The sequence below is a fragment of the Nymphaea colorata genome, chromosome 1, assembly GCF_008831285.2.
Source record: "Nymphaea colorata isolate Beijing-Zhang1983 chromosome 1, ASM883128v2, whole genome shotgun sequence".
Taxonomy (NCBI): Eukaryota; Viridiplantae; Streptophyta; class Magnoliopsida; order Nymphaeales; family Nymphaeaceae; genus Nymphaea; species Nymphaea colorata.
The window spans coordinates 43,846,856-43,874,752 of record NC_045138.2 but is presented as its reverse complement, the minus strand read 5'-3'; the positions used below and the strand labels follow the sequence as shown (position 1 = coordinate 43,874,752).

Here is a 27,897-nt window from a genome sequence, read left to right as displayed (position 1 = left end):
AGCAAGCTCACATGTTCGACAGGATTGAAGGAGTTTCTCGCTTCACGCTGCTTCTCCTCTTGGAGAACCAGTGAGTAAACTTTAGAGATTGATGGCAGAGGGTCGATTAAAATGATCTGACCACGGATTGTGTTGTAGGAGTCATTCAGACCCATGAGAAACTGAATGACTTTGTCTTCTTGCTGCTTGACAAATATTTTACTCAGAGCACCACATGAACAGTTAGGTAAAATATCATAAGAGTCTAGCTCGTCCCACAATGCTTTCAACTTGGTATAGTAGACAGCAACAGTCATAGATTCCTGATTCAGTCGAGAGATGGCAGATTTGATTTGGTATTTTCTAGGAGCAGTGCTTTGGGTGAATCTTTCTTTGAGGTCGTTCCAGACTTCTACTGCCGTTGAGGCATATATAACACTGTGCATAAGATCAGGAGAAATGAAATTTAAGAGCCAGGAAAGTACCATGTGATTGCAGCGATTCCACAGACAATACTCAGGTGCCATGATTTTCGGTTGAGGAAGGCTGCCATCTACAAACGAGGTCTTGTTCTTGGCTGAGAGAGCCATGAGCATTGCACGGCTCCAAGTTGCATAGTTCTCACCCGTCAGAAGTTGAGAGACCAATACAGTCCCAGGGTTGTCCGAGTGATGCAGGAAAAAGGGGCTTGAGAAGTCGACAGAATTGATTTCTGTTGCAGCTTCAGAAATTGGTTGGACAGGAGGCATTTGTGCGTTTGCCATGGATCAATGCTCTGATACCATGTAAATAAACTGCAATGGGGCAGAACTGAGCAGAACAAAGTAGAGAAAAAGGAAACGCACAGAAAGAGGTGAGATATATTATTCACACAACAGTTGAGGGCTATGAACACTCTTTTATGGAGCATCGATACAAGAATAATGAATTATAATGAAAAACAAAAAAAATCAGAATATAAAACCAATTCTGTTAAAACGTAATCGCATAATGTGAGAACCTTCTAGACTCTTGATCCAAAACAGCCTGCTAATAAATTCAGAATTAGTGGCTAGGCTGAACTTAATTGCTAAGAGCCTCATAACTTAACACATAACTTTGATTATTAGAAGTTTCACAATGATAAAATCCACGATAGGAGCCATCCTGCTGTCACTAATAATGACGAGAGGCAAAAATGCCGTCGCACCAACTTGTCCACAATGTAGAAATAGTTGATGGAAGAAGAACCAAAACTCCATTGCCCTCAATTATATCCCTGCATTCTAAAGAAAAAGGAAACTCCGGCAGTTCCTCGACAAAATCCTCAATTTCCAATCCATTTAATCAATTTAAATTTCTCGATCAGTAGGCGAAAAAACGACCATGTCATCATTACAAGCCACAGCAACTGATCAAGAAACAACCGAAATAATTTGCTTGAATTTCAAACAATTCAAAGCACTATGGGAACTCAGAAACCAGTTGGGACGAACATCTGCCCTGCTCGAAGATAGCTTCACTCCATCACGGCTACCCCGCCCGCGCTCTTGATCTTCTCCAAGATGTCGTTGGCCTCTTCCTTGCTGACGCCCTGCTTCAACACAACGGGTGCCTTCTCTACGAGCTCCTTCGCTTCCTTCAGCCCCAAATTGGTGAACGCCCTAACCTCTTTTATAACCTTGATCTTCGCGGCCGCGTCGAACTTCTCCAGCTTGACGTCGAAAGCCGTCTTCTCCACGGCCGCCTTCTTCTCCTCACCGGCGTCAGATGCGGCCGTTCCCCCAGCGGCAGCGGCAGCTTCGGAGCCGGATACGTGGAGGAGGCAGGGTGCACGAATGCGCTCACTGAGGGAAGGGCCGAACTGCTCGAGCTCCTGGGGGCAGAGAGATGCTATGCGTTCGGCGAGGCGGAGGACCTTGTCGGAGGGAGGGGGCCGCGAGCCGTAGGGGTCGTAAAAGGGCGGCAGCTTGTAGCGTTTGGGCTTGTAGGTCTTGGCGTCGGGGAAGTTGCTGCGGGTAGCAAGCAGGCGAACTCGCCAGGAAGATGCTGCCGCCGACGAGAGCAAGGCCCTCGCAGAGTAGATTCTACTCATCGTGACTCGTGAACCGCCCGCTCTCCACCGCGCAGTTGAAAAAGCAAGACGGGAAAAAGAAAGAAGCGAAGAAGAAACGCAAATGGATCGGTTTGTCTCCGATCTGTAACCCGAACTCTGCTTGTACACGAACCTTACAGTGAGATCGGGAAGTTTACTCTCTTCCTGGCCCATATGGACACCAAGAACACACAGTCGTGTGCTCAACGCTGAAATGAATTGTGCTTGTTTGGTTCAAAAGTAACCATGTTCTTGTGATTAGAAATCCTAGTGTGAAGGGTAAAATAATCATTTAAAGTTCTAAAAATTTTGAGTGTTCACACTTGAGTTTGCAGAAACCAGAAAAAGAGAAATAACAAAAGGTGGAGCCTTCAAAGTAGGACAGCAAACTAGCTAAATCCTTTGCCCTCTAGGGTACCAGCAAAGATCTGAAAACCAAGAGTACCAAGAAATCACACACACTTATATACAAAAATGAATACATGCGTTGTCTTAAACTATCAATGTAGCCTCTTTCATATACTACCCAAGTTGGCTTGGATCGACTATATACCGGGCCGTGAGCCCGTGAACCCAGACTTGACCCATATAGCGCTAGAGTACTTGAAGAATCAGAATTGGATCCTACGAACTGACTGTTTTAAACTAAATTGGTCTATTCCCATTTTAGTCTATCCAATTTCTCATTTAACCATGTATGCTTTATTAAGCACTTAGGTTGATTTATAGTATATTATCCTTTTACTTTAATAATTTGATGTTAATGAATGAAATTTTTGATTCAGTGATTAAATGCAATTTTACAAAGTGAAAATATAGTATGAAAGTTCACTTGGTGATCAGTCCATCTGACCCCAATTCACAAGTTTCCCTACTATGCCCATTTCTCGAGGTGATTTAGCAAGATCCTACGTATGCACGATTCCCAAAATAATTGTATATGTAGAAAAGAAGAAGAAGAGGTGTGGTGGACTTAAGAAAGTATATCTCATAAACACATGAGTCTAGTGCTCAAACACTAAACTCCACCCAAGCTCAAGGATCCAGGGGCACCCATCATCTCATGCATGATAGATAAAATCACTGTAGAGCGCTCCAAGCTTGATTTAACGCAAGTGTGAAAAATTTGCTTGGGTTCTTTTATGATGCAAAAAAAATATGAAGCCAACTTCTTTGCCATGTACGTAGTTGCTAGGCTGGTCTATTAAGTTCCCACTTGGAATTCTTAAAGTCATTTTAGTCGGGGTGGAAGACTTCTATTTCCTTATAGACTTTATCATACTAGACATGAAGGGTGTGGATGACATGATTGACATCCATCAGATGCCTATTATCCTTGGGCATCCATTCTTGGATACAGCTAATGCAAACATGTTAACTATCGCATGGGAGTGATGGAGGTGTTTTGATAATTAAGAACTATAATTGAATATCTTCCACGATGCCATGGCGCCTGGTTACAAAAGAAACATATTCTGAGGCGCAAACTATGGGAGAACGGAGTGTCAACAATTGATCAAGAAGCTATTGGCAGCTTCTAACAGCATTGCAAAGCCAATCTCAATATGTCGAGTATTTTGAAGATTTTGACATTTGCTGAATAGTTTGGAAAACTCTTTGTGAATGGAAACAAAGCGTGGTTACAAGTTGTGTAGACAATGAGATAGTGAAGTCCAAAAAGACCTTGGAAAGAGAAAGCTGAATGGGGAGAACTCGACCGCATTGATTTCACCTCCCTTGATACCTCTGGACGGGGTGGTTATGGGGACTGCATGTTTGAACTCCAGGAATAGCAACATCTAAGCATGAGAAATTTTAATAATGCATTATTTCTAAGCACGATTTTTTATGTATTTTTTTTATTCCTTTTAATGTTGTCAGTTACCCAAAATTACCCAAATATTTGAATTGTTTTTGTAACCTCCAAGTTGAGGTGCTGATGCCGTACTTCCATAGATTTGTCATTAGCAAGCTTTAGCTTGGAATTGCTCATGATAAGTTTACCAGCCCATGCCTGAAGAGGAGAAATTGTTTGCCTCATTTGCAGCAAAAAGTACAAAGTTGCACTTGTGAAAGATGCGCAAGAGTTTGCCATATTTGATCCAAATAATCCAAATCTGGTTAATTTATTCTATTTATGAAACAGATTTTGAGTTTTAGTTGCAAGAACACAATTGTGATATTCCATCCTACTCTCAAGGTGCATTTAGTTGTCCCTGATCTAAAATCCACAAAATTTGAGAATAACAGATTAAAGATTAAATCCTCCCCTTTCCAATTTTAAATCTGATCTTTGCTTAATATAAAAAGCTAAGATAAGGATCTTAAGTGTAGATCTTATAAGATACTTAGTTTAATGAAACCATGAATTTTACTATGGATCTTTTCCACATTACCAAAAACATTCTATGTTAGATATACATCAGATCCATGGATTTCAAATATGAGGTAGTACCCCACCCAAACCGCAACCCCTCCCTCTTTCAAATCAATAAGCTAGACATTATCTTACAACAGTCTCTAAAGGAGTGTTATCTTGCGATCAAGAACACAGGAACGTGCTGACAGTTCATTAAAGCCTCCCACCAGGCTGCTAAAGGCTTTTGATACTTCAGCAAGAACATGAATTTGTCTTTGCTGAGAAAACCATTGGGAGGTTATCCCCTGGCATTGTGATGGTACGACGGACTAGTAAAACGTGCAGGGTTCAAGAACTGATCTGGCAGAGAAGGGAGAAGAGGCACTCCACTTATAGAGAGCAAAGCTTGGCGATAGCAGAGGAGATTGAACAATTCGTGCATAAAAAATAAATACCAGCTGCAGCACGAGAATATAAGATTCACCTCAAAATCTAAGTCTTAATGGCCAACCATTGGTGGTAAACTGGTTAGAGCAATGCAGGCAAACATGCACACGAAAGGACAGTTATGTGGCAATCCTCACTTTACACTGAATTATCTTGCAGGCTGACATTAGGTTGTCTGTGCAAGAGAGACGCTGTGCTGCAGGTAGAGGCGACCGAGATCCATGTTGATGGCAAGCTCATATGCTGCATCTTCAAGATCTAAGATGGATTTGGCTTTAGAGGAAAAAGCATATGGTACATTCTTTTCCATATTTCATTATTTTTTCTGTAATAGGTCAAATAAACTCAATCTGCTTTCATTCATGCAGATAAAAATATTTTCTGGTGTGGAATAGATAGACTTCCTATGAAGGTCAAATATAATATGCATACAAGGCCCATTTTGGAGCTGAAGATTCTGAAGCTGATGAACCAAAACCTTTCACTGGTCAGTCAGGACAGTTTCTGAATTCCAAATAGCTATAAAAGTAGAATCTAATGATGAAGCAACTACAGCACAGGAAGTTCTAAGTACTTGTAGCATGACTTATCAGACAGACCGTGGATGCCAGGTGTGTTAAGGAACCAGACCATGATGATCATAATTTAAGAACAACAGAAAACGAGTAGCTCCAAGAGCAACTTGACCGATAAACCAAGACACTATACTTTCCTAAGCACATATCAGTCAGTGGCGTCTATAACCATACGTTTCTTGTAAATTTTGGCTATGTAACAATTCCACAACAGCAGCTACAACCCCCTTTCCTTCTGCAGTAATGTCTACCTCAGGATCCTCGATTTTCTTCTGAAGAAGCCTATCAAGTTCACCTCTCAACCTCTGCCATAAAGGTAGGAACAAATTGGCCCTTCTAACAAACATAGAGAAGAGAAAGGAGAGGAAAAGGAACTTAAATAGCTCATACTAACCTGTATCAGTTGTAATACGCTCTTGGAAGCAGAAAAATGAAGGTAGCCTCCAAGCATCTCGATGCCTTCTCCACTTCGGCTAGGCATGAGATTGCCTCCAAACATCAGCAGAGTATAATCTGATATATTAGTTGAACCCCTCACGAATACGCTAGTAGTCTTCACCTTGTCACTGAAAACCATATATGGCAGCGGGAAAAGATGAATCCCAGCATTGACGGATGATGGATGGATATCCACTTTACCAACATCTTTAGTGTAGAATGCTGTCCTTTTTCCTCTTCGTTTGCATTGCAGCACATTAGGATATAACCCAGCACAGAGGGTGGCACATATCATCTCTATATCCATGCTATAAAGATTGTATGCCTGAAAGAGGCAAGTGATGTTCTTAGCAATGAGCACAAGACCTTTTCAAACATGACAGACTACAAAACTCTAAATTGCTATCACATTGTCAAACATATATTGAATTACTACTAGGATATGATGGACCTACCCTTTGACCTTATCTTTTTGATATGCTGTTCTCATGCTGTGGAGTTGATTTCAAACTATGGGCCTCTTATTTTTCCTAAATTCCCAACAGTCTCTCACACCACCTATTCCTTTCAAATTAAAATTGGTTGAAGGGTTTTAAGAAAATAGTAACTAGCAATCACAATAGCTTGTAGACACATGTTTATATTATTTTGGTCAGTTTACACAACATGATGTGTGTCACTTCTACTTTTAGCCATGGCACAAGGGTATGTGCACAACGTCCCTGTACGTGTGCTGGTATGCCCGCACAGCAATACAGGTATTGATACACTCTTGGTATGCTTTGGATCAGGTCTGGGTTAGACCTGATAAAAAATGCTTAAGTGACCCTTTTCTTAAAAAAACGTGACACCCCTGACAGTCTTCTTCTCCTCCCCTTGGACCCCTAAGCCTTCCACACATCTTCACTTGCAAGAGGACATGATGGCATGAGGCTGAGACTCTCACTGCCAGCAACGGGCAGAGAATGGGAGAGACCTGCAGCGATGAGGTATGTCAGGTTTTTGGCCCATTTTTCTCTTTTCTGAAGCTAGGTTTTTTTGGGTATCTTTTGTTTTTCCCTAATATTTTCGATTTTGATTATTATTATTATGATCTCTGATTTATTTTTTTGGTTCTGAACTATTTTATTTCTGATTTGCAGCTTGTTTCAATTTTGGGTTTTGATTTTTTGCAGTTTAGTTCTGATTTTCAGTTCAGTACCCTGCTAGACAGTTGAAACAGAACTCTGGTTAGGTTTCACCTTTCAGAAAATCTCTTTTGGCACTGCAGTCATAGTATCGTGCTGAAAAAAACAAATTGTAATGCTGTTGTTACTTCTAAGATTTATGTTAATATATTTCTGGAAATCTGCAAGTATATTTCTGCTATTATATTCTTTTCCTCTTGGTTTTAGTAAGTAACATGCTAAAAAAGATTTTTGATGAATGAAAATCAGGATTGTACCGACTGCAGAGTTTATCATTGTATATAAAATTGCTTTAATTTATATTTTTTTGGGGATTTTGTACATATTAATTTAGATTTTTTTGGGGATTTTATATGTATATAACGTTATAAACACAGCTGCACCTCTGTATGCAGATTTTTTAAAATTGCCATCCTTGTACCTGCATTGCTGTATCCAAACCCATTCCGACGCCCATGTGACTTAACTTTTAGGGAACTTGTCAACGACCTTCCAGACCAGATATTAAATAGGCACTATGTCATGTCAGAACAAAAATATACATGGACTAGGGTACTTATAACACTTCAACAACTATCATTTTCTTTCATTGCATCGATTCTGTACATTGTATTTAGTTACGTTCATTTCTCTTGCACTTTAACAGAAGCCACACCATGTTTCAATTTTAAAGGACTTCGAGAAAGACAATGAGAGATGCCCTAATTGGAGAGTAAGCATAGTATGAAGATACATTCAAATACATGATTAACAACTCATGAAAAACAAAATTTCAATTGGACATGAAAAATGCCCTAATGCTGCAAGACAGTGAAAATTTCACTATCGGGTACCTCAAAAGGTTAAATACACTCTTTAAAGACATGAAATATTTAAGACAAACGATTAGCAGGAAGCATCTGACCTTCATTCCTCGTGCTTTATCAACAAATCCAATATCAGAGAGTAGATCATAGAACTGGTTCCTCATGTCCTCTATCATCTGCATTGTTGTAGGAGATAAAAAGTTTCTCCAACAAAAATCACGTGCTTTGCCATCACGTTTAGCATGTTGCCAACTTTCAAATGCTTTGAGAAGTGCAATGTGATCACTGCATAAAGATCAAAATCACATCACACGGCTCTGGATATAGTTGTAGACATGGGTTCAGAGCAATTTAAAAAACTTGGCGGCTGGGAGTGATATATATATATATATATATATATACGGCTTCTGGATATAGTTGTAGACATGGGTTCAGAGCAATTTAAAAAACTTGGCGGCTGGGAGTGATATATATATATATATGTGTGTGTGTGTAAACATGTGTGTGATATGGCTAGTATATCACACGTGCTGAATTAGAGGGATGACAACTTGTTTCATTACTTATAAACAACTAGTGCCCGAACGTGTGTGTCAGAGCACCAGCAGCAGTGTCGACATGGGTGTGGCAGCCATTTAGAAGCACCCATGTGACATAGCCTTACAGCACTCGAATTGCAATTCACATATAACCCAACCAGTAGTGACATAAAAAATATTTGTCCATTTATTAGCGACAAAGTATTTCTCAATTATGTGTATGTGATAGCACGATCCCTTCAAAAATGATAAAGACAAGGTCTCAAGTACGTTTGTTCAATACACACACAAAAAAAACAAGAGAGAGAGACAGAAGGAGGAATTATTTGTATAGTAAAATGCAACACACTAGCTGGATACCTCACCATACACACATTTTGCAAACTAGACAGAAATATAGCTCAATTTCCAGAAAACTAGAAACAAGTAAAGATAATGTGAGCCCAAAGATTTAAGACCATTAGGCCCTTGTCAAATCACATGAACAGATTAAAAAGCACAACCTCCATGATGATTCCTAAGTTTTTGAATATGAGATTGCATCCATATAGTTCATCTAACAAGAAAGTGTCGTATTCAAGCACAAATGGAAATCTTTGGTGTCACACACATACACACATACATACATACATACACACATACATGAAATTTGTCCTACTTATGGGGTCATCTAATGGTTCTAGACAGGGGTGGAGCCAGGATTTTTCGCAAGGGCGGGCCAAATGGGGACTAGGTTTTGTGGATTGGATTTGGGTAAGGCCAAACTGAACTTATATTCAAAAAATACATTGAGACAAAAAAAAAAATTTCAATTTTTACACTAGATTTTTTTTTTTTAATTTGGTTGGGGTGGGGCGATGGCCTAGGCGCCCCCCCCCCCCCCCCTCCCTCCGCACCTGGTTCTAGAGTTATTTCATAAATCTAAAGCACAGTTGGACGTTGAATGCCAAAAATTATAGAATTCGTAAAAAGAAATTTTGAGTCTGACGACGAAGTCAAATTTTGCAAGTAGAAAAAAACTTATATAGTCAATTTTTGGTAATAAAATTCAATCAAGACATTGACTCTTCATTCTTTGTTGCATTCACCATAGGGTTGCATCATTAACAAATACTTAAAAATTGTTGACAAGGCACAAAACAAAATAGAACATAAATGCTCATATCCCTGTAGCTAATGACATAAAAAGAAGGTAAGGATGGAAAACACAACACAATTCATGCAAGCTTTCCTTCATGTCGAGCACAAAACTTTTATTTGAATGCAAATATGATGTGTCAACAATAGCCTCACAAAACTCAAAAGTGAAACATGCAGCCGATACCTGAAAGAGTCACCAGCAAAGAATCGTTTTGCTTCATCAGCTTCTTCTTTTCTATTTATTGGAAGGACAAATGGATCACGATGTGCTAAAGCTGCAGCAATGGTTAGTGCCGGATCCAAACATTGAAAGATGGACCCAAACAGCAGCATTTTCCCAATATTTGGATCCAAAGGCAAAGTGCAAAGATGACGCCCTGTAAATAAGAGAGAAGAAAAATTTAGACAGGTAACAAGCAAGATGATGAAACTGCAGAGAAAAAATCAGTTTTGATTACTGTGGAGCTAAAATTTCATATACCCAGTGGGGTGAGTTCTTCCATATCATCAAAAGCCCCTATAGTTTTCAGAAGGTCAATCGCATTTTGCAGAGACAAAGGATCAGGTGGCTGAAGGGCTTTGGCTAAGAACGAGCTAATGCATCCAAGCTGTAAGCTTTTAATGGTCAAGCAGAGTTCTTGGAGTGGGGTCCGAAGAATCTCTGGAAGCTGATATTCTGACATTGCTTCATAGATCAATTTTGGGTACAACCGAAAGCAAATACCAGGTTGAACACGCCCTGCACGACCACGCCTCTGCACATTTTGGATTCAAAAGAACAATATCAGAATGAGGTTTTTAGTCATTACATAAAATTGTTCCTGAACATAGCTGCATAACCAAAACTCATTACCTGATGAGCTGATGCTTTTGATACCCATGATGGTAGCAAACATGCTAGCTTGTTAAGAGCATCATAGCTTGTTTCTTTTGCTTTTCCACAGTCTATTACATACACTACATCATCAATTGTGATACTGCTTTCTGCAATATTTGTTGCAAGCACAATTTTTCTGCACCAATACCTCATTAAGAAAACTATACCTTAAAGTACAATATTACAAAAGGTACAAAAATATAAAACTATCCAGATTCAGACCTTTTGTGCATCACAACACACAAAATTTGAACATTTGATCTGTCACATTTCTTAGTCCCTTCTAATTATGCACATTTGATACTGTAGCAAGATCATCAATGTTGTAAAAGGTGGTAGCGTAAAGCGTATCAGTCGGGCCGACCTATATGTCGTATCGTAACGTATCGCAAACATAGCGTAGCGTATCGTAAAATTAATTTTTTAATTTAAAAAATATTAAAAATCAGAGAAAATAGAGAAAAAATAATAAAAAATAAACAAAAAAATCAGAAATCAAGAAAAACGTATTCAAATATAAGAAAGATCATCATACATAATGAGCATTCATGTGTATCAACAACACATTCAAAACTAAGAAATCAGAGATTCAAAATAACATAATAAGCATCCATCACAATTTTAAACTTGAAATTTTATAGAATCTTAGGACTTTGAGTCTTAGGACTTGGAGTCTTAGGACTTAGATTACATCACAATTTCATAAGTTCAAAACATATAGTTATCATCTTTCATGATTCAACGATAGTATCTCCCAAATCGATGAATCCTCAGTTATTTTTTATGAAAATGAGCAAAACATCTCCCTCCCATGTCTCTTGGAGTCTTTAAACACAAGGAGAGAGAGAAGGAGGAGTGTTTAAACTTTAAAAAATAATGAATGATGTGTTTTTCCCCGTATCGTATGATACGGGCGATACGCTTACGATACACGAGCGCATCGTGTGTCGTAAGCGTACCGTATAGGTTTTCTAAACCTATACGATACATATTGTATGATGCGCATGTGTATCGTACGATACGCATAACATTGTTTGGCATAATGCTTATGCCTTTGCAAAGTCTCTATCACTCTACTTAGATGATCATTGTTAGACCCAGGTGGTGCGAGTCGGGTCCTGGTTAGGTTGGGTTAGTTAGTAGATTAGGGCAATAATTTAACCCACCCTATTACATCCCACTTATAAATGTAATAAGGCATTAGCCCTAAGGACATGTTTAATATACTTACGTCGTTCTTACCGCAGAGGCTGGGCTTCTAAGTTTGGAGTGTGTGAGTAACCTGTTGGGTGGGAGCTAACAAGGTATCAGAGCCTCCATCGATGGCAAAGAAGATCATTACCAAGGATGCCATAACAGTGGTGCATGCTCAACGTGAGAGAATGGAGGAGCTGTTGGACATCTGGTGGTCAAATTCAAGGCCTTGATCTCCGATTGAATGGACCGGAAGGAAGGCCAAATGCCTTCCTCATCGAGCAGCAGGAGATGAACACCATACTGACGGAACTTCTGCAGTTAGGCAGCTGCACTCCTCACTCCAAACGCACAGAGACGGACGACAAGGGACGCAGAGGTGCCAGCGGCCCAACGCATGGGCCTAGAGCCATCACCTAGAAGCCTGCGAAGATAGAGTTTCCCTATTTCCCAGGTGAAGATCCGGTAAGTTGGGTTTTCCTGTCACACCCCGACCTTTTTGACACTCAAACATTTTTTTTTTTCTAACATCCAACATCGAGGTGTGACTACACAATAGTTCAAAAAGGAATGAGCCAAGCAATTCAAAACAATGGGGCAAGCTTTCCATTATATAGCATTTCAATTCAATTGTACATTTGACAAAAATGCCTCAAAATCACAACATCGATGCCTCATCAAAACAAGGCATCAGTAAAACCAAAAACCCGACGCGCCGGCACTACAAGAACAAAACAAAACCCAAAACCTCCCCAGTAGGACGTGAGTGTAGCCATCTACTCAGCCTGCTGCCCCGGGTACACCAAAACCTGAAAAAAGGAAACAACTGAAGGCTTAGCCTTCGCAGTATGGCAACAAGCCAGGAAAAGTCCAAGCCCTCTTAGGTCGGGCTCAGTACACAAACAAACATCAGAACAATCTATCATTATGTCGTGTCAAGACACGACATGCAGACGCCACTCAATGGCTACAATAACATAATTTCAATCACATGCAAGGCATCATCAACATGTCACTTGCATTCATAAGCACAACAGTCACATGCACAACAATCCTATATATTTCAATCACATACATTGCAGTTTCATTACTATCAGTGAATTTACAGTTCCTGTGGGTGCAAACACAGGCACGTGCACACCGCGGGCGGCCCACAGCCGAGAGACAACCCCCGTGGTGGCCCAGAACAGTATGGATCCATCTATCCGCTGCAGCGGTAGAGCACTCATCCATGGATGTGTGAATTCCAATGAGAGATACTCAGCCTTCCCTAGGACACCCAAGTTGGGAAGGCGGGAGCCTACGCTCCAAGCACATCACACAACAGTACCCTGGGGCCTTGCACCGCCTGCGCTCCGAACAGGCGAGACCAGTGGCGAAAGTGGGACAACTCCCATATACATAGTCACATCCCACTGGCCTCTCATCTCTTATTCTTTCATTCTTATACTTATACTTGCACAAACACATTTAACTGGCTAGCTCCTGAGGTTGGTTCACTTCACGAGTGAACCCACACCTCCAATTGCCTCCACACGAGGGTTACACATAACCACAACAGTTTTGGCTAGCCGTCATAACAATATGGGTACAACTACCCACTGTGCAAACATTTGCATCATTGCCCACGGCAATGAGTATTCAATAAACATAACATTCACATTCATCATCATAACAATCACATCTTTGAAAACTTAACCAAACCACAGAGAGTAGTCTCAATCTGTGGTGGGCTCGTAGCTGTCCTATGCAGTTATCATTCTAGAATGCTTTCTAATGCACAATTGGGGTCGAGGAGACACTCGACTCGATACCCCGCCTCATCTGTCCTAAACAGTTATCAATTCTAGCATGCACATGCAATGCGTAACATTATCAAAACAATTACTATAAGCCTTTCAAAACAATTCATATAGTAGGAACACGAACCAAAAGGAGAGAGCAGAGAAAGAACACACAATATACGTGGAAAACCTCAGAAAGATGTGAAAAACCACGGGGAAGCTCTGACCTAGGGGCAAACCGCAACCCTAGGAGAGAGAAAATTATATTCACTTAACTCAACAATTACATGTAAGTGAAGAATATATAGGAGGGAGAGAAAGAGTGCCGCCTAGGGTACCGAGCCTGCCTCGGTATCCGTGCCCCATAGGGCCGGGTCCATATATGGACCCGGTTCCCAATACAATATATTCTAACACTCCCCCTCAAGCTTGGCATACATGTCAAACATGCCAAGCTTGCTAACATTTTTCTCAAATTGAGATGTACATAAAGACTTAGTTAAGACATCTGCAACTTGATCTTCAGACTTCATATAGGGCAGAATCAACTCCTTTGAATCTATGCGTTCCCGTATGAAGTGACGATCGATCTCCATATGTTTGGTCCTGTCGTGCATGACCGGATTGTTTGCCAAGTTAATCGCAGACTTGTTGTCACAATACATCCTCATCTTCTCTTCCATTTTAACCCCAATATCTGCTAAAAGAATTTTGAGCCATAACATCTCTGTAACCCCCATAGCAACCGCCCTGTATTCAGCCTCAGCACTGGACCTGGAACAAACTTCTTGACGTTTACTTCTCCATACCACAAGGTTACCTCCAAGAAATATGCAGTATCCTGTGGTAGACCTCCTAGTATCTGTGCACCCTGCCCAGTCGGCGTCAGAGTATCCTTCAATGCTTAGTTGATCTTGCCGAGTGTAGAGTAGTCCTTTCCCTGGGTCATTCTTTAAGTATCCCAATACTCTTTCAGCGCTTTTCCAATGACAATCAGTAGAAGCATGCATAAACTGACTTAACACACCCACAGCATACGTAATATCTGGGCGAGTAAGAGTGAGATAAATAAGTTTACCAACCAGACGCTGATACCTCCCTTTTCCTTCTTCATCCAAGATAGTCCCAGTTTTGATACTTATCCTTGTGCCAGACTCCATTGGGGTAAGAAAGGGCCTGCATCCCAGTTTACCTGTCTCTTTTAGAAGATCCAACGTGTATTTTCTTTGGCTCATAACAAGCCCAGTCTCAGATCGCGCGATCTCAATCCCCAAGAAATACCTTAGTTTACCCAGATCTTTGAGATCGAATTCTGCAGCTAACGTTTCTTTCATCTTCCTTTTCTCCCCCTCGTCGTCACCTGTGACAATCATATCATCAACATATACAAGTAAAAGGCTCACCAGACCATTTCTCTGCTTGATGAAGAGGGTGTGATCACCATTTCCCTGTTTATACCCATTAGTCTTCATTACAACCCTTAGTCTTTCAAACCAAGCTCTAGGGGATTGCTTGAGACCATACAAAGCTTTCTTGAGATAGCAACACTTCCCGTTCCGAGCATACCCAGGCGGCATGCTCATATAGACTTCTTCCTCAAGGTGACCATTCAAGAAGGCGTTCTTTACATCAAGTTGGTCCATGCTCCACTTCTTTTGCACTGCAAGAGCTAAGATGACCCTTACGGTCTTCAGTTTTGCCACGGGAGCAAACGTCTCAAGATAGTCAATCCCATATTTCTGGCTAAACCCTTTAGCAACAAGACGAGCTTTATAGCGTTCTACAGTGCCATCAGGTTTGTACTTCACATTAAACACCCACTTGGAGCCAACTAAGTGAGTTCCCTTGGGGATATCAACAACCTCCCACGTATTGTTCTTTTCCAGGGCGTCCATCTCTTCTGTCATGGCCTGTAGCCATTTAGGATCCTTCCTTGCATCTTCCACTGACCTGGGAATAACAGCCATAGATAAAGAGGTAACAAAGCACTTGTAGTCTTTACTAAGTTTTGCATATGAAACAAATCTCTGAATAGGATGAGAAGTACATGACCTGGTGCCCTTGCGCAGAGCTATGGGAAGTTCTTCATTCATTGGACTTGGATCATCCGGGGAGGTCACAAGATTGGGAAGATTGGGATTGGTAACATCAACATCTTCCATCACATCCTTCTTCTTCCTGCTGTAAACCTGACCAAATAGGTGATCTCGAGACTGTTCTTCCACAGGGCCCCCCTCCATCTGACTGTCTCTGTCCTCACTGACAACGTTTTCCACACTTGGAGAACTCACCGTATAATCCAAGAAATCCATGAACTGAATCAACTGATGCAAAGAATACTCTTCCCTTCTGTCACCTAAACACTCCCCCTGAAGAGGATTCGCAGGAAAGTATGCCTCATGTTCATGAAAGGTCATATCCCTGGAGACATATACTCTGGAAGTGCGAGGGTCAACACACCTGTATCCCTTTTGGGTGGAGGAATATCCCAAGAAGACTGCTTTGATGGACCGAGGATCAAGTTTCTTGAGAGTGGGACTATGATCATGGACAAAACAAACACACCCAAACACTCGAGGGGTTAGAGGCCAGGGATTCTGAGTGGGCCACAACACAGAATAAGGGGAATGACCATCCAACACACGAGTAGGCATACGGTTGATAAGGTGGGCACTAGTGAGAAGTGCGTCCCCCCAGTACCTCTTAGGGACATGACGTTGAAACATAATTGCCCGGGTAACATTCAACAAATGACGGTTTTTTCTTTCAGCCACGCCATTCTGAGGAGGGGTGTAGCTACAGGATGTTTCATGAATAATACCCTTGCTTCGCAAGAAGTCATCAAGGGATTGGGAGACATATTCTCGGGCATTATCAGTGCGGAAGGCTTGAACAGTGGTCTGGAATTGAGTTTCGACAAATGCCACAAAGTTTTTGACAATGTCGAGAACTTCACTACGTTCTTTCAACAGATACACGAACGTACACCGGGAGTAGTCATCAATAAGAGTCATAAAATAGTTAAAGCCACGACAAGTGGGTACTCCCGAAGGACCCCAAACATCAGAGTGAACCAAAGCAAAAGGACGGTTGGCTTTATTGAACGAAATAGGGTACGAGGCCCTAACATGCTTAGACAACTGACACACTTCACAGGCGAAGGTGTCCAAAGAAACAGAATGAAACATCCTAGGAAACAGCTTTCTAAGCAACTGGAAGGGAAGATGACCAAGTCTCTCGTGCCAACGCATAATGACGGATCTGGCCTCCACGCCAGGCAACTGACCACTGGTGGCTGAAATCAAAGCAGAAGCAACTCGAACGGGCAGTCTGTAGAGCCCATCAATAGCCGAACCAATCCCAATCTTCTGCCCCGTCCCCAAGTCCTGCAGGAAACAACAATCAGCAGAGAAAATTAGATTACAGTTTAGCTCTTTGGTAATACTGCTGACAGATAACAAATTTACGGAATATTGGGAACATGCAGGGCATTATGAAGACAATATTTGTTCAGTAGTGATAAGCTCCCTTTTCCAGCCACAGAGATAGAAGAACCATCAGCCATAGACACACGCTGCTGCCCAGAGGTCAACTTGTACTCTTGAAACATCGTAGGGTCCCCTGTCATATGATGAGTAGCCCCACTGTCAACAATCCAATCACCGAGAGAAGAATTACCTTGATCACTAGTAGCAACCAGAGCCTGGGCTAACTTAGCCCCCTCAGAAGTAGAAGCATCATCCTGGGTAGACAACCGACTAATGTAGGCTTGCAACTCTCTGAGTTGATCTGAGGAGAGCTTGGATTTGGCAACATTGGACGACCCCGGGCTAGGCTCTGGCACAGAAGAGGCTCGGCGATGAGGAGGAGGACGACCGCGGACGAGACGCTTCTCAGGATGAAGATCCCAACAAAAATCAACAGAATGACCCACTTTGTTGCAATGGCTGCATCGTCGAGTAGGACGCTGCCCCGTCCCAGAAGTATGGCTCACAAAGGCTGCTGGAGAATTCCCCTGATGGGAGTCAATATGCATAATCTGGCGCCGTTGCTCCTCAGACTCAATACGGGCATACACCTCTTCGATTCCAGGAATCTCATCACAGTTAAGAATCTGGCTTCGAATGGTTTCAAACTCATCACGCAGGCCTCCAAGGAAGATAAAGGTGCGGTCCATCCATTCCTTTTCCCAATACAGGGCATGATCTACACCACATTTCCAGTCATCATTCACATGATAGTCAAGTTCCTCCCATTTGGTCTTCAGGGCGGCATAGAAGGAGGCAACAGATAAATCTCCCTGTTTAAGAGCATATATGCTACGTTTGATTTGATAGGCACGTAAAACACGCTTCTTACGACCATACATACGGGCAAGAACAGTCCACATATCATACGTCGTCGATTTACGCAAGATCAAAGGCTGAATATCTGCGGAAACCGAACTAATAATCCATACTTTTACCTGACTATCCTCCAACGCCCAGGTCGGCCATTGCGAATCAGTTTTAGAAGGTGCAGGCTTCTCCCCAGTGATATAGTGCAGGCGACCACGACTAGTAATCCCGATTTCTAGGGCAGCAGACCACGAGAGATAGTTATCCTTATTCAGCCGAATGGAGGTGACATGAACACGCAAGTTCTCACCCTTGGTATTGCTGCCCGTGTCGAGGGCATCATCAAGCTTGGGCATCACTGCATCAGCCATCTCAACCCCCAAAGAAGGTCACAACCGGCGGCAGAGAGGGCACAACCCACGGCGGTGGAAACAAGACACCCGGCGGCGGCGCAGCTAACCCAGGCGACGATAACCCAGGCGACGGCGGCGCTGGGAGCAGCGACGGCGACGCTGGGAGCAGCGACGGCGACGCTGGGAGCAGCGACGGCGGCCGGGCAGGGCAGCGCTGGGAACCACGGCGGCGGCGTTCCTGGTCGGCGGAAACGCTGGGAACGATGGACGGCGGCGGCGTTCCTGGACGGCGTCAGCACTGCAAACAGCAACAGCAGCGGCGCTGGGAACAGTGTCGGCGGCGGTGCTGGAAACGGCAACGGAGGCGGCACGTGAACGGCGAAAAAACACTACTTGCACACCAACGATCTCACACGCGGTGGCTCTGATACCAAGTAGGAACACGAACCAAAAGGAGAGAGCAGAGAAAGAACACACAATATACGTGGAAAACCTCAGAAAGATGTGAAAAACCACGGGGAAGCTCTGACCTAGGGGCAAACCGCAACCCTAGGAGAGAGAAAATTATATTCACTTAACTCAACAATTACATGTAAGTGAAGAATATATAGGAGGGAGAGAAAGAGTGCCGCCTAGGGTACCGAGCCTGCCTCGGTATCCATGCCCCATAGGGCCGGGTCCATATATGGACCCGGTTCCCAATACAATATATTCTAACACATATCATATATCAATTTATGTACATGCATACACATATTCATTCACGGAACACTCAATCAATTCATATCACAAATCCTAGGATCCCATGATCCTAGGAACACACATTCATTCACTTGCCCAGGCAGGGATTTGCCTGGAATGTCGCCATACCTGTGGCGCGTTCACAAGAATCTTCAAAATGCCTCGAGCTTCGAATCCGGTAGCTCAAGGTCGACGGGACGTACTCGGTGAACCTGCAGACACAAACACAAGATAAGATTCCTACTACAAACCTCAACAATTCAAACAAAAACAAAACAAGGTCATTGAGGCACGCGTCATCGCCTCAAGAGGGTGTCGACGGGTAGTGTCGACCCACAAGTTCTCCAATAGGGTCACTTCCCACTCCTAGCCGTGCCAATAGATGCCAAAACTCAAAGCCATCAATCCGTCTATCACTAACGCCTTTCTCAAAATTCCCTTTTTCTTAAATCAAGGCGTCTACCCCAAAGATACTTCCAACTTATGTACGTTATCCCTATTTAACTCCAAGATGCACCCGTTCACAAAAACGCGTGCTACAGGCTCACTAAAACGGTCCTAAATCTTCCCCACAACCTCACAAACTCTACCATGTCTCCCCTAATGCTTCGAAAATTAATCTATCATGCTTAAATGATCATCCAATATATGAATCTTCGCTTCCCAACATAATTGCAAGCTTTTCCCCAAAAACGAAATCACTAACGTGTGTTCCAAATAATCAATTCAAAGCTCTAGCATGCTCAACCAATAATTATGCGCGTTCCAAAGAGAAATATATCATAAAATAGGTTCAATTTCGCCTTGCTCACCCCGATTGAAGGTCTAAACTGCTGCAACCCTTCTAGCAACCACTTCACACGTCCCAACAAGTGCCAATGCTCGAGATTGCTTGCTGTCGCTGCTCACTACACACCCTACTAGCAGGTAAGAGGGGAAAAACGTCCCCTAAACTGCAAACCAACCCCAAACGCCCAAAAAGTTTAACACAAACTCTGTTGCTAGGAAAGACCCACGGTAGTAGTGGGGGAAAAAAAAACTGAAATAAACAAAGAAAAGGGACGCTGACAGAGAGGAGAGACAGAGAGAGGAAGGGTTCGGTCAAGGGGGAAAAACGGCCGTGGGGTGAGAAGAGAGAGAAAGAGCAGGCGGGGGAGTGCGGGTGAGTGAGAAGAGGGTCGAGCGGTAGAGAACCAGCGGAAAGAGGGGAAAGAAAATGGCGAGAGAGAAGAAGAGGGGACGTGCGACAGAGAGCAAAACAAACAAAAGGGCATGAGTGGCAGAGCAAGAAAAATCGCACGAGAGAGAGAGGGTTTACCCAGCCGCCGCTGCCACCTCCGTCGCCGTCGCCGTTCCAGCCACCACCACCCGACCGTCACTCTCCTCCCTCTGCGCTGCCACAGGAGACCACCGGAGACAACGAAGAAGGAAGGGAAAGGCGAGGGAGAAGGGCCTCGCGTCGGGCCCTTACGCGAGTGGGGGTCGGTTCCGGGTCTGGACCCTAGCTCGACCCGACCCGCCGAACCAACGAGCATTACATTTCCGATCAAAACAGTACTTTCATGGTCAGGTGATCACCGGCCATCAAAAGGTCAATCGACGTGGTGCATTTAGGGGGTCCAGCTGCTGGTACTATTGGCTCGTGGCGCAGCAGGGGCAAACCAAGTTGGGAGGTGTTAGTGGAAGCCATTATAGCTCCCTTCGGACCCTATCTCAACTCCAACGTGGAGTTGTCCAAAATCAGGTATACCGGCACCATGGTGGAGTGTGAAGAGACCTTTGAAAGTCTCAACAACATGGTAAGGCGCTGGCCTGTTGAAGCATAGGTTGAAGCATTTGTCGAGGGACTGCAAAAGGAGATACGCATCGAGGTTCAAGTGCAAAAAACCTCGTAGCCTGGTCGAGTGCTTTGAGATGGGACGAACAGTGGAACAAAAACATAGCCAGTTGAGCTTTACTAGGAGAGGATGAAGCGAGAACTGTGGGGCCTTGAAGGGAGCAAACAAAGGAGAAGGTTCTATGCCCACCAGCATCAACGGTAAGACGCGCACGCCCCCACGGCAGTTTGTGAGACATTTGATGCCCGAGCGAATTAAAGATAAGAATCGCAAGGGGATCTACTTCCATTGTACAGACCCTCGCCGCCGGTTACATATGTATCTTATCAAAGAGGAAGCTGAGGAGGAGATAGCTAAATGCAACGGGAGATATTGGAGAGAATGGTGCAGAACATGCTAAGGGAAGGAGTCATCTGACCCAGCTGCAGCCCGTTCATGTCTCCAGTGGTGTTGGTGAGGAAGAAAGATAGTAGCAGGAGATTTTGTGTGGATTACCATGCTCTCAATGCCTTAACGATAAGGGATCGATACCCAATACCTATAATTGATGATTTATTGGATGAATTGCATGATGCTTCCTTTTTCTCCAAATTGGATCAACGTTTGGGATATCATCAAATTCGAATTGCAGCTGAGGATATTCTGAAGACAGTCTTTCAAACCCATGACTGTCAGTACAAAATTGTAGTGATGCCATTTAGCCTTACAAATGCGCCTGCAACATTTTAGTCACTTATGAATGACCTGTTAAGAGCACTACTGCACCGCTCCATCCTAGTTTTCTTCAACGACATACTTGTACATAGCCGAAGGGAGGAGGAGCACTTGGAACACCTGCAGGAGGTGCTGGAGAAGTTGCAACACCATCAGTTCAAGGTTAAGTTATCAAAGTGTCAGTTCATGACGATGAGCATAGTGTATCCTGGACACCTCATTAGTGGTGGACAAGTCATGGGCAGCGTTGGCATACAACACCCGTTGGCACTCATCCACAGGCATTACACCCTATGAAGCAGTCTATAGGTGACCTCTACCAAACATCCGCTAATATCAGCCTGGCTCAACCAGGGAGGAAGAGGTTGACACCCAATTGAGATGCCATGATGTAGTTCTGGAAGAGTTAAAGCAGCATCTTGCAGCTGTCCGCAACCGAATGGTGTTGCAATATAACTGAAAACACAAAGACACTATGGGAGATTGGATTTTTATCTGAGGAGTCCCAGTCCTGGTGTAGGATTCAAACAACCTAAGGGGCACAATAAGCTGGCCTCTCATTATGTTGGTCCTTATAAGATCAATCGACGCATAGGAACAAGTTGAAACCCTGCCCACAAACATAGCTGAATAGGAAGCCAACTCTGCACCTGTTATTGAAGAACCAGGACCCAAGCAACCTTACCAGCATCTGGGCATCAGGAAGGTCAAGAAAGTAGGATAGTGGGGGCATTAGCCCTAAGGACATCTTTAATATACTTACTTGGTTCTTACCGTAGAGGTTTGGCTTCTAAATTCAGGAATGTGTGAGTCGGCTGAAAGCTAACAATCATTGTGTTCTTCCTTATTATAGAAATACACTAAGATATCATCAATGAATATGATGATGAACCAGTCTAGATAATCTTGAAACACCCAATTCATTTGATCCATAAACACAGACAATATTTCAGATTAACCGAATGGCATTACCATGAATTAGTTTGGAATGCAGTCTTGCCACATCCTCTTCTGTTATGGATAACTAATGGTACCTAAACCTCATGTTCATCTTCGAGAACACCTTTCAATTGGTTGAATAAATTATCATATCTCCTTTTCATGAACAATCCTGGAGCACGGTGAAGCACTACGTCATGTGAAATCTTTGTCCATCAGTTCTTGTAATAGTTTTTTCAGTTCCTCCAACTCGGTTGGAGCCATTTGACATTTGCATCCTTAAAAGGAGTGATTCTTTCAAATAGGAGAAATTCCAGGTACCAAATCTATTCTAAACTCCACTTCTCGAATTGGAGGTAATCTTCTAGGCAACTCAAAAAGAACATTTAGGTTTTATGACAATTTCCACATCTTCAAGTTCCAGCTATTAACATTCAACTGCCACAATGTCGACCAAGAAAGCTACACTACTTCATAAAATTAACATCTTCAAAGCAATATTACCATCTCAAATGTTTGACTGGCCTTTCAACCTAGGTATTCTATAGACTGAGTTGTTTGTGATAACAGTCTTATTTGTTTCCTTTGTTAGTCTATGTTTGTGTCATGTGGGTAAAGCCACTACTTAAATTTATGACTACTAATTGTGCATGTTGGTAATGTTCGTGAAACATTATATCAGTATCTGGCAAATACTGATCCAATATTTCAATGTTAACTAATGCACAAATTCCCTGAACGACCGATTTACCCCTTTGACCCAATTACACTCATTTATATAATTTGTATTTATTTCCAATAATGCTCTCTCTCTCTCTCTCTCTCTCTCTCTCTATCCAATTTAAACCGTTATGATAAGTAAAATTTCATTTTTACATATTTATTCTCTTGTAGTTGCAAGTGTGTTACTTGCATAAGCACCTAGATTTAGGGTTCTATGGGTTCCTAAAAATATAAACATTTTTGAAATAGTACCAGAATTTCTGTCTCTCAGCTGTACAATGACCCGATTGCCTTTATAGCCACATGGAATTCCCTTTTGTCTCCTGGGCATGAATAGTAACAAAAACATCAAATTTTCGTGTGGCAAAAACCATTGGATATTACACCAACATCACCGAAAAAATTTGGTGTGACAGCATAGAAGTGTTTGGCCAAGCAAGGTGGTCATCCAGAAGACTGTAGCATTGCACAATCGGGTGTGAGAGGCAGAGAGGTGAGAGAAGAGGATAAAGGGAGTGTTTGGGAGAGGGGAGAGAGAATGGGTCAGAGAGAGTGGGGAGTGACAGGCAGTAAGGAGTGGGGAGAAAGAGAGAAAGCGGGGACAGCCTGTAGGCGACACAATTTGAGAAAATAAGACAGCCGCTGGGCTGTCCAAGAGATCCTTCAGTTCCCATGGATATATATATATATATATATATATATATATATATATATATATACACACACACACACACACACACAATATCTTTCTCAGGTTTTTTATCAGCGAGATTTTTCTTGTGCTTTTAACAGTTTTCCGGCAAATCTCAGGAAAAACTCAGAAATTTTAAAAAATAAAAAAATTAGGTATAAATGAAATGAATGAGAAACTAATAGGAAAACGAAAATAAAACTATATAACAGTGACAAAAGGAATGTTTTAATGATAATAAAAATCATGAAAATAATTTAGTTTAATTTTATATTTGAATCCATGATAATATCACTGCTAAAAATAGAAAAATGAAAAAATCACGAAAAAATATCAAAAAATCGCAAAAAACACGATAAAATATTTTTCCTTTTTTTAAATATCACTATTTTTTCCAGTTTCGTTCGTTGTTCTTAGTTTTGGCATTAATATCGCGATATTTTCGAAAATATCATGATATCTGTGACACTGATATGTATATATATATATATATAGATCCAGAGAGAGAGAGAAATTGGTAGGTATGTGACCCTTGAGTCACAAAAGAGCAGCATCTCTTCTGGCCATTGGAAACCCTCCAATAGCTAGAGCAGTCCCTACAAATGAGGGACTGCATCCTCCTGGAATTAAGCCTGTTTGAAGCTGTTTGAGTGATTTTACTATTCTTGAGAGTCATAGCCCTGATTCATCTGGGCACTTCTGAGTGTTTACTTTGTGAGGTTCTGGGCTTGTGAAACAAAATTTGCATCTATCATTTTACTCTAGTTACCTATACGCAGTTTCAGCTCATAGGGTGCCTTAGATTTAGTACAACCCGGATCAGTACTATGCCTGTCTGGTATATACCTAAACCAGAGACCAAGAATCTACACCTGATAACCTATAAGCTGGACTGAACATGTAGGCAGAATTACACAGAGCCTTATTTAAGGAAACAAGTAGGCGTAGGATAAAGAAATGGAGAAAAGCTCTATAAATCAAAGCATCAGGTGTCTAAGCATTATCCTAACCATATATGCCAATAAAGGATTCAAACCCACACACAATGTTAAATACTTCTTTTACGATAAATTTCCTTATTCTCCAAGAGGTGAAAAACAAATCCATGCATGAAAACAAATGTTTGTTTGCAATAAATCTCCTCACTTTCCAACATGTAAATTTTTAGTAGTTTCATAGAACCAAGGCAACAATCACCACTCATATCATGTACATTATTTACATATTTAAGTGCACAAGCACAAAATTGTACGTCATAGGATAAGGGTTGACATAACATGGCTCCATTGCCAATTATGAGCAACATATGACGAAAAAACATAAAATGTTGCATAATAGACCAAATGATCCGCTCAACCAGAGGTCAGTGCTCATCAGTGAATGTTTAATCACGTCTTTGGAATTCTCCCCAACTTATAGAGGCACCAAAGAAGCAGGATGATAGGCTACAAGTGATCAGTCATTTGTTCGATCAGCCACGTTTATTGTTAGTCAACTAAGATAAATCCATAAATAAACAAGACATCTAAATGGCTGAACTTATACAACACAGCAACTTCTTTGACATCAACCAATTTAACACAGATTTACCTACTTACAAACTTCAATTGGCCATGAAATGAACAGCTATTATCAACCAAAACCTGTAAAGCAGGGAGCAATAATAACAGAGGAAAATATCATGGACAATCCTGTTGACATAGGAACAAAACTTGCTTTTTGAGGTTATGAGTAGAGAAAACAGCTAGATACCATTTTTTTCATTTAAGATAAAACTCAACTTGCTAATATCTACACTCTCGAACATGATGTTGTAGAATTTTGTATGGCAGAAAAGGGAAATAGTTCCAGACAATATCCTGAACAGCATTGCTGGCAGATATCCATTTAATGGAATAAACCACCAACAAGTGCAACTACGGCATTTTCAAGGGTCACATGGAAAAAAGAAAAGAAAAACATCAAAGACCAGCTACAAAATATCCAACAGCAAATTATAAGGTTGCATGACATTTAATCAAGAAAAGGGAAAGATTATTAATACTGCATCCAAAAACTAAATCAGCAATATATAGTACTTGCCTTGTGCCACTTGGTGGTCTATCAAATATTTCACGCTGATTTATGGTAGGCATAGAACCATGTAAAGGAAGAATTAAAAATCTGCTAGGATTTCCCAAAAATCTGTTTTCTTTAATTTTCTCAAGTAGCTTGGATATCTCATCCCAGCCAGTAAGAAACACAAGAATTGCTCCAGCCCCTTCAGATCGACATATGTACTCTATTGTTGACTCGACCTTCATACACATATAAGCAAAACAAATAAAATCATAAAGATGAAAAACTGTGAACTTCAATCAGTCGACAGCAATAAATCCACAACGATATGATCAATTATTAACCATAAAAGAAATAGTAGATCACAACCAATGATGCCTAGCTGTTCAGGCCAGATTTCAGGGTTGAACTGATTAAGCCTGATCAAAGCCAGCTCAGAATCTTGAAGGGATACCATGTGTATTACTTTAATCACAGGTATCTGATTAAGTGCATAAGCACAATCAAATTTTATCAGGTCTGCTTAGAATTCACAAACAGGTTTTATATGCATATGTCAAACTATCAGCATAATGAGTAAGTTGACTGTGTTTGGTTAACCTTTAGTTCTAGCAGGGAAATGGCTAGGATAGTCAGGCCACTCCTCTCCTTGTGCCAAACTACGCCTTCAATATTACTAGTTTTTGCCATAGTAGAAACTGGTTTATATTTTATCAGTGAACCTCTTCCTTTTTCCCCCAGTCCTACAAAAAGTAGCAGTATGTCATCTTTCAATTACATGATAGTGTTTATGACAGGAGATGTCTTTTTTTTGCCCTCTTAGTTCACAAAGGTCTGGGAAGGTGTCCTCTTGTCAATATATGGACATACAACTTGGTGATTGTGTTCGATTAGGATCTCTCTCTCTGCCGCTCCTAGTATAGCATGGCTATATGTGCTCCTTATGGTCTATAATAAGTTGGAGGTAAGGTCAGAAGAGCGGAAGATCTAGGACTATCTTCACCATAATTTCATGAAGAGGAATAAAAACAGAAAACAGTATGTGAATTAAAAGTAGAAAGCTGTCATGATTAATGGTGGAGACTTGGGAAATCATATACAGTCATATACCGGCATTGAAGAAAAGTATGTTAAATCATGTGAAACATGGATATCAATGGAGGTAAGGGTTTCTGAAAACTAAGTAGAAATCCGTCATGATTAATAGTGGAGGATTTGAGAATTCACATATATAGTCATATACGAGCATTGAAGAAAAGTATGTTAAATCTTGTGAAACAGGATATTAATGGAGGTAAGGGTTTCTGAAAACTAAATATCTCAGTGTATATCCTAAAAAGTCTATACATAGTGGGAGATGGACACGAGATGAATGGCTGAGTAAACAAGTTACTTATAGTTTCTAGTCCTTCCTTGATGAAGTTTATGTTACCCATGCATTCTTTTTTTAAAGTTTAGAAATTAGAATATATTTTATTATTCTTCTTCTTTTTTTTCCCTCTCATTTATTTATTCCCTTTGGCCAGACTAAGACCAATTACTCCAGCCTAGGCACTACCAAAGCCATGACTACACCATGGTGGGGGACTGCGATGGTTAGGTGCGGTAAACTGCTTCTAAAATATGGTTTCTGACATAATAGGCATATGTAGAATGTACATATGAGCAAAGGGTATCAGAAAAAATATGTTTGGTCATGGAAATAAACATCTCGGTAACCTTAGTTGTGTTCACACTGGACATTGTTGTTAATAGAAATTACTTTTCTGCAGGTGTCATAATGGATAATAATAATGTTATTACTTGATGCATTACAAGAAAGAAAGTCTAGATCAAGTTATACATTTACTGTAATTTAGCAGCCTTTTGTTTTGCATGTCTAGTAATTATTTTTATATATAAGAGAGAGAGAGTGTGTGCGTGTCTATTTTTTCTCTACTATGACTTCCATGGGGAGTCCTGGGACATGTTACCTCTACTTTGGTGCTTGGTAGAGCATAAAGTAGCCCCATATTGCTTATTTTCTTAGCCCTCATCCTTGTGGGGATTTTAACAAGATGCATCTGTGAACATTTTTTCTGTTTCTCAAGTGATGAACCTTATA

At 41.5% G+C, this 27,897-nt stretch overlaps 2 protein-coding genes across 3 annotated transcripts in view; both read right to left on the bottom strand.

The window, feature by feature from the left end:
* Positions 1 to 1,269: 1,269 nt before the first annotated feature.
* Positions 1,270 to 2,103, bottom strand: LOC116250301 (uncharacterized). The gene has a single exon (XM_031623935.2). The coding sequence runs from the start codon at positions 2,051 to 2,053 to the stop codon at positions 1,478 to 1,480; it is 576 nt and encodes a 191-aa protein (XP_031479795.1). The 5' UTR covers positions 2,054 to 2,103; the 3' UTR covers positions 1,270 to 1,477.
* Positions 2,104 to 5,133: 3,030 nt separating this feature from the next.
* The window catches only part of LOC116263140 (DExH-box ATP-dependent RNA helicase DExH1), a 100,160-nt gene continuing 77,396 nt past the window's right edge, over positions 5,134 to 27,897 (bottom strand). For both annotated transcript variants that reach the window (XM_031642752.2, XM_031642761.2), the window contains 7 exons: positions 25,818 to 26,032; positions 10,398 to 10,557; positions 10,026 to 10,299; positions 9,729 to 9,921; positions 7,964 to 8,150; positions 5,829 to 6,197; positions 5,134 to 5,739 (listed from right to left, as the gene is read on the bottom strand). In XM_031642752.2, coding sequence (XP_031498612.1) covers positions 5,587 to 5,739; positions 5,829 to 6,197; positions 7,964 to 8,150; positions 9,729 to 9,921; positions 10,026 to 10,299; positions 10,398 to 10,557; positions 25,818 to 26,032 — 1,551 coding nt within the window. In that variant the 3' untranslated portion in view covers positions 5,134 to 5,586. The remainder of the gene's footprint in view (positions 5,740 to 5,828; positions 6,198 to 7,963; positions 8,151 to 9,728; positions 9,922 to 10,025; positions 10,300 to 10,397; positions 10,558 to 25,817; positions 26,033 to 27,897) is intronic.